Source organism: Zea mays, chromosome 5 (genome assembly GCF_902167145.1).
Source record: "Zea mays cultivar B73 chromosome 5, Zm-B73-REFERENCE-NAM-5.0, whole genome shotgun sequence".
Classification (NCBI taxonomy): Eukaryota; Viridiplantae; Streptophyta; class Magnoliopsida; order Poales; family Poaceae; genus Zea; species Zea mays.
In genome coordinates, this window is record NC_050100.1 from 10,167,037 (window position 1) to 10,174,904 (window position 7,868).

General features: G+C 49.0%; 1 protein-coding gene across 2 annotated transcripts; it reads right to left on the reverse strand.

The window, feature by feature from the left end:
- Positions 1-450: 450 nt before the first annotated feature.
- On the reverse strand, positions 451-6,702 carry LOC100384510 (uncharacterized). Of its 2 annotated transcripts, XM_008645945.4 has the most exons (5): positions 4,266-6,702; positions 3,479-3,607; positions 2,936-2,958; positions 2,612-2,744; positions 451-1,184 (listed from the first exon to the last, which is right to left on the reverse strand). In XM_008645945.4, the coding sequence occupies exons 1-5, from the start codon at positions 5,927-5,929 to the stop codon at positions 1,151-1,153; spliced, it is 1,983 nt and encodes a 660-aa protein (XP_008644167.1). In that variant the 5' UTR covers positions 5,930-6,702; the 3' UTR covers positions 451-1,150. The 2 variants fall into 2 exon arrangements, with proteins under 2 accessions (XP_008644167.1, XP_008644164.1); XM_008645942.4 differs by lacking the exon at positions 451-1,184 and having other exon boundaries at positions 1,611-2,744; positions 4,266-6,692.
- Between the last annotated feature and the right edge of the window lie 1,166 nt (positions 6,703-7,868).

Here is a 7,868-nt window from a genome sequence, read left to right on the forward strand (position 1 = left end):
TTCTTCCTCTGTACTTGTTGATGAAGCATCTCCATATCTCTGATTTCTTGATCTATCTCGTCCTCTGGTGGTGTCGGACTGAGAGCCTTCCTTTTCTGGCTTCGGGCCTCCCGCAGGGAGACTGTCTCCTGATTGTGGTCCAGTGGTTGCAGAGCTGCAGCCCCAGTCGCTGAAGCCTTCTTCGGCGCCATAACGAAGGTTTATGATCGCCGAAGGTGTTCAAAAAACTCAGAGTGGAAGTGAGTTCACCGGAGGTGGGCGCCAATGTTAGGGACTTGTTCTCAAGCACTATGAGTTAAGAACAAGGCAACATAGAAAATGTTAATCGTAAAAGTCCTTCGTCCCCCGAAGCATTATTTCCCTTAGGACATAATGGTTTACGGACGAAGGTTATGAAGGATGTACCTTCATAAATTCATTAAATAATGACGAAGGATGGAATATAAAGAATATAAAAGACAACATGAACAATTACATATTATTATCAGGCATAAACAGAAACATCATTGAATTACAGGTGTACCTTCAATTGGAAGGAAGTGACAGTACAAGCGTGACGCAAAAAGCGAATGCCAAGTCAGCGTCCCCAGTACGGGGGTACTGTTCACCTATTTATAGGCACGGGACACAGCCCATACAAAATTACATTCATGCCCTTTATATTTGATAATAATTCTATGGTAATCTATCGAGGTCTGAATAGCCTTTTCAACTTTAAGTCGGTTTCATTTTCTGCAACCACGCCGAAGCTTTCCTGCTGACATCTTCGGCGTTGTACCAAGACCTTCGTATTATCCTGGTCTTCTCCTGGCGTGATAACGACTTGAGTTCGAAGGTACCTGCTCACACATTATACTTCCAGAAATACTGTTAAATCCTGTTTTTGAGGACCTTCGGATGCCGAAGGTCCCCAACACCTCCATAGGTAAGTTCCAAATAGTGTTTGATTTTAACAACGACATTTACGATTATGTGCTCTTTTTAAATAGACTATTAGCACTGATACTTCAATGTTCACTAGTCAAATACTTGTGCATTGCTGCGGTTTTTTTAACAAAATAAATTGTCACGGTCTTGACCTGCCGATTGAATATGATGTCTTCAGAAAGACCAGAGTCTTAACGTCCCCGTCCCCGTCTTGTATGAGAAGTCACAAGTACAAAAGCGTATACCTTGCATCATGGCTTTGAACCAGGAAGAAATAACAAAGTATTCATAAGTCTTGAGCAATATATAACCAGTTTGTTTTGAGGAAACACATAAAGTCTAAAAAACAGAAACAAATTTATAGTCAGTCTAAACTAGGGGCAGTGCCTCTATTTTAAAACTTCCGTCAATTACTATTGGACGGTATACCAAAAGATGACACAGAAATTTACAGAGTTGGCCCCCTATCAAGTTTTTGGGCTTTTGGCTTTGGCCCACCTACGATGGCGCCGTCCGTCTCACGTTGTAAGGCTATCTCCATATCACATTATCGTATTTCCTATTTTAAATCTCACTATGTAAAGAGTGTATCATCTACAGTGACCCCTATTTTAGAAGATTCACTAGAGACACAGTCTAATATCAAGCTCGCACAGGAAACAAAAAAAAAATCAAAGTGAGGAGAAGACAAGATGCCAAGCACTGCATGAATGAAAAGAACATTTCTGCTATGATCAACAATGAAACAATCAATTACAGTAGGGAGAAGAAAAAGAATCAGCTCGCCATTCTTTCTTTAACCGAGAGGAGGGGCAAACGAAAAGAGACACCAGACTTCCAACCGTGAAGACTTTTCACTGCTGCCAACTGCATGCCATTGGTACACCAACGTACATTCCACCGTTGCTACTTGCCCCAAAATTGATTACCATGGCTGCATGGCACCAGTGTGCTGTTGTGAAGCCATTGAGTAGGAGAGAGAATTCACATTCCTGACTTTTTGGACGAAAGAATTCTATCAGAAGCAGCAAGCGGAGCTCTAACAGAGCCCTCCTCCATAAGGACTCCCGCCTTACCGAAAAAGTGATTAGTAAGAAAGATTCTCCTTCACGCTTAAGGCCTGTTTGGTTATGCCTAAGTTGCCACACTTTGCCTAACTTTTATGCCTAAGGTTAGTTCTTCAATTCGAACGACTAATCTTAGGCAAAGTGTGGCACATTTAGATACGAACCAAACAGCCCCTTAATCCTCGGTGTCACGAGAGCCAGACGGCTCAGGGAAGATCTCCTTGGATTGCCTCCTGCGGGAGGAAGAATGGTCCCCATTGCTCCCGCCGGACGATCTGATTGTCTCTGAGCGTTTCAGAATGTTGTCGTCCCTAGAAGGACCTACATCAGACGAGCTATGCCGCCAACTCCCAAAGAGTGCAGCGTTCCATGAACCCCGAGACGATGTTGCTCTCAACCTGGCCGAGCTATTGCCATTGTCTTCTCTCACCACCTTCAAAGGGTTTTCTAGTGCCTTTAGGATGTACTTCATTGGTGGGCGTTTAGAAGACCGAGGATTCAAGCAGGACTTGGCAACAATCGCCATTGCCCAGACTTCCTCCAGGTGGTCCTCATCAATAATAAGCGTTGGATCAATGATCTTGCTCATAAGCTCTTTCTCGTAAATATCGACGTACCGCAGGGTGGCATCAAGCCATTCGCTCGTGGCAGCATTGTTTGATGCACTGATACCAAGTCTCCCTGTCACCAGCTCGAGTAAAACTTTTCCAAAACAATAGACATCATATGGGCAAGTTGCAGATGGGGAACCTGTTTACAGAGAAAATTGGTCAATTAACTTGCACCAAGTAAAAGGTAGAATTAGAGACGATGTTCAAAGCATTTATCACAGACAATAAGGCAGACGAATCATCAGTTTTAGCAGGAAACTGAGGACTGGTGACCAATTCTCAATATTAGAAATGCATGAGAGCAATGGAAGGTTGCATGATCAAACTCACCAGAAGAACCTTGATCTGCTGTCCTGCATCCCCACAAGAATAAAGCATCAGAAGATGGAAAGGGACTTTAGATATTTGAAAATGAAACTACACGAAGGAAGTATTTCATAATGTAGCTATCAACTAGAACAAGGATGCTATATTCCCATTGATGCTAAGATATGGCAAAATAAAATGGTTAACAATTTCCTAGGCTCTCATGGCCCTACAGGTTCTAGTCCACAGCAAAGCGTCAACATAACAAAGATCAGACCATAAACAGCAGGGCCATATAGTAATTGACTGGAATAATGCTGACAACATACGGAGTACTATTTAAATTCACCAAATATTTGTTTGCTCATCCAAATAGTAATTCATGTAAGTTCATGCTACAAAACAGGTAAATATTAATTTCATGGTTAACACTTGAACAAAACTACCGTTGAAACAAGATGATCCAATAGTGAATATAATATATGTATGGATTTGCATACTCCACAAAGGAAGAATTCAGAGTGGAAAAGAGAAGCAAACCATGCAGAGGTGGTATCTGAAACTTACGAAGAAAATCTTAACAGCTTTGTGATAACATTTTGGTGCCCTTCCCCTTCTTGAGGACACACCTTGCTCAAGCTACCAAGACGCACATCAAATTTATCATCAAGAAGGATGCTGCTGGCTTGCACATCCCTGTAGTAGAGAACCAACAAATTTAGTCAACAGCAAACCTTCACATTGCATCTAATTTACTGCCCATGGAAGGAAACATCTATGCAGCCAAAACCCTTCGTGTTGACATAAAAAAATGACAAAACGACAAAACAATCAGAATTGATTGTGATCTACTATTCTACTACGTGCCTCAATTGATAACAAAACAAGGAAAAAAACTCCCCAGTGAAATCAGGGTGACAAAGAACTTCCTGTTATTTTGTATGGCAAAATAGGTGAATATTTAAATGATATAGGCCAGCAAAAATATTAAATGAAATAACAGCAGCGTTCACATTGAATTTCCAGTACGCAGATAATGCATGGAACATGTCGCATCAAGCACGGGATACTAAATTTCTGAGTCAGCAATTGCTGGCACACATTATCGAATGTTCAACGTATTTCCTAGTCTATGGGGAAAGCTTATTGCAGTAGCTGCTGAAACCTACATTACCACAACGAAAAAATTCAATTATCAGAGCACCCACAGTGACTGTCAACTACTAAACCCCATGTAATGATAAAGATTGAATTTCTACAAGAAATCTAAAACTCTATTGTCTTACATTTTTTTTTTTGCTAACAGATACACAGCAAACAAATATAACATCCACAAAACTATATGAGTTAGTACCTGTGAACCATTGGTGGAGAACACTCATGATGCAGATAGCAAAGAGCCTCAGCTACCCCTGTTGCAATCTTCAACCTCTTAATCCAGTCCAAAGATTGCAAGCCTTCATTTTCCTCCCTTGACTTTCTGTGCAGTGCATTTGACAAGTCACCATTTCGGACAAACCTATACACAAGAACCTTTTCTTCTTCTTTATCAAGGCAGTGCCCCAACAAAGGAACCAGCGTTTCATGCACTCCTTTTGCAAACAAATCTAACTCTGCCAGATAAGCATCCTTCCGAGGCACACGCGAAGTGATCCTCTTCACCACCACGGCAGTCCCGTCTTGGAGCACACCATGGTATAGATCACCTGAGTGACCGTGCTTGATGAGCCTATTTTCCCCAAATCCCGAGGTGGCATTGACAAGTTGGTCGTAAGCAAACGAATCGCCGACTTTCACCGTGTTTGCAGACAATGCAGAAGGCTGCGTGCCACCAGTAGCTGCAGCTGTGCCGGTAGCTGACACTCCCGATGGTGCACTTGGTGATGCCCCACTTTCTCTCTGATGATTCCTCCTCCCTGTACTCCCAGAACACACAAAGCAGAACACAATGGCTGCAACAACGGCTATCAGCAGGAGGCCTCCACCAATGGCCCCGATCAGTATGTACTTCAGATTCTTGTGCTTCTTCCTTACCGGTGAAGGTGCAGGCTGTGGTGCGGGTGGGATAACTGGACCATCATAAGGCAAGCCACGACTGGCATAGAACTGCTGGCAATCAACCTGTGTACGCTGTCCCAGAACATCAAGGAAGCAATTCAACTGAAACGAAACATTGCCGCCACCACCGTCGGACACTCCTAGCTCGCCGTCAAAGTAGTTCCCAGAAATATTGGCAAGCAGCACCTGGGCGAACAGCCGACGAAAGGTCTCTGGGACGCCGCCATAGAAGAAGTTCCCCGACAGGTCCACCACCTGCGCATTGGCTGGCAGCGCAAGCCCTGGCGTGGGCAATGCGCCGGTGAGGTTGTTACGAGACACGTCCAGAACGCTGAGCCCCGGGAGCGACCAGACCGCGTGGGGCAGGGCGCCCGAGAACGCATTGCGCGAGAGGTTAAGGGTCCTGAGACGCGTGAGCCTCGGGAGCGCGGTGGCCGGGAGTTGGCCGGACAGTTGGTTGCCTGCGAGGTTGAGGGTGGTGAGGTTGCCGAGGCCCAGGAGCGCGGAGGCCGGGATCTCCCCGGAGACGGCGCAGGCGGAGATGTCGAGGGACTGGAGCGTGGGCGCGAGCCCGGCGCCTAGCCACGCCGGGATGGAGCCAGGCAGCCCGAACCCCGCGGCGCTGAAGGCCTCGAGGCGCGTGAGGTTGCGCAGCCCGTCGACGTCGAAGCGCGGCGACAGGCGGGCCAGCCGCGTGCGCCGCAGCCCGGCGACGCTGAGCGAGACGACGCGGCCGGCGCGGCAGCCCACGCCCGCCCACGCCGCGCACGGGTCCGCACGCCGCGGCCAGTCCCGCGCCCTCAGGCCGAGCGAGCCCCGCAGCGCGTACAGCCCCACGAGATCCGACCGCGACGTCAGGGTCCCTCCCTGCGCCAGCACCAGCGCCCCGGGCGCCACCGCCGCCGCCACCAGCGCAACGAGCAGCAGCGCCCAGAGACCCCTCGCGCGCGCGCGCGTCATCGCCTCGAGGTCGAGGGCCTCCTGCCGATACCGCCGCCGCCGTCCCCCATGTGCACTTGCGTTACAGGTGTCGATGGGATTGGGGAGGAGAGGCGGAAGGAAGCGCTGGAATCCGGAGGGAAATTAAAAGCAGCGACGGCGAATGGGGGCAGAGGCCGAGCTACGGAGGTAGTACGTACTCTCCTACTAGCTACAGGGCGCCACCACCAGAACGGCCTCACTTGAGGGTCTCTCTCTCACCACCCCGGCCCGGCCTCACTTGAGGGTCTCTCTCTCACCACCCCGGCATTAATGCCCAAAGTTACACTCCTCCAACTGTCTCCCAATTATTACTCCTCCCTCCGGTTCGAAACCAGCACGAGCAGCGCCCAAATTCCGCACCTCTCGAGCTCGCCTGCGGCCACGGTGGCGCCGGCGAGCGCAGAGGTAGCAGTATACACGCCGGACGCGACGGCCGGAGCTGGGGAAGAGAGAGAGAGGAGTGGGGAGGAGAGGATGGACGAAGCCGGTGCTTGTATTGTAAGTATTGCGGGGTTTTTGTTTTGCGGAGAGGAAGGAGGAAGCTGTTAATGTTTTTGAAATTCTCGGGGCTTTGAATGGAAAGGGTTAGTTTTGCTTCCTTCCTATCCGCTGTCCGCGATTTGCTGCCAGACGCCGAAGAACCCGCTGGTGTTTGGATTTCTGGGATCTGACGGCGCCGGCGCTGCGGTTCTACTATTACTTCTGGGGCCGCCGAATCGAGTCGCGAAGGCAGCGCCGTGGCAGGCAGCGATGTGGTGGTGCGCGCAGGTGCATCCGTGCTCCGCGCGTGTGGGGATGGATGGGCGGGCATAGCGAGCGGACGGGGGAGCATTGGGGAGGAGGGTCAACCAGGCTGCCGCTCTGGCCTGTGTTCGAGTCAACCGGCTCTGCGGCTGCGAGCGGCCGAGCAGCCTGATCGTGGATCGTGGGCGGTGGATTCTGGTCCGGGTTTTCCCCTGCGGGCCCTGCCCCTGCCCAATCGATCTACCTGCTGCCTGTGCTGGGTACAGCAGCGACATTCGATGCACACGGTAAAGAAAATAGTATGAAACACTGCTAATGTACAGTACAGGCGAGGGTGTAGAATTTGCGCGATTCTGTATTTGTATTTGTACACTGCGTGCTGAATTAATAGGACGTGAGTATGACCCATGGGCCATGCCCATGTCTATCCATTCACTGGCCTGTGGGCTGGATTCGATGCGGTGATTTGGCGACCTGTGCTCTGCTTGCATGTGCTCCGGTAAAATTGGCAGGCGAACATAGCACCATCATTAGCAATTCCCTTTTTAGGAAGGAAGAAAAAAAAACTGTTGATTGAAGCATGTACACCAAGATTCAAGCATTTTTGACGAGCTGGAACATGCATCTTACAGAAAATCCTACCAGCTGTATCCGGAACCGGACCCTGCAGAAACTGGTCATCGTATTCACAGGCTTCTGCGACTCAGACAAACGGAAGAAGCGCCGAGGGGCCGTTCCGCTTTGGATGCATCGTGGTTTTGCGTTGCATCTGCGTGGGCAACTAGATAGATGACAAGCATCTGCTGCTGCTCAATATTCAAAGGACCTTTTTACCGCCAGCTTGGACTGTGCTTTCCTTGAGAAAATTCACGCGTATTCGCTCTGCTTTTGAGGAGGTAGTAGTAGGTGCATCTTTATTCCCAACACAGCCGGGGCAAACTACTTTCAATAGTATTTCCCTTCGGAGAACATTTACTACGTGCAAACCAGATCTGGTTCCAGTGTGCAGCTGAGATCGATCTGCGTGCGTCTCACTGCGTGGACCCATGCATGCATGCACGCACAAGCCACTCGCTAGGAAGGTCTCAACGTTGGTTCAAGTGTCCGGTCAAAAGGAAAATGCGTGGAGGAGATGTTGTTCTGATCGGGTTCGATCTGGCCTTAAACAAGCCGG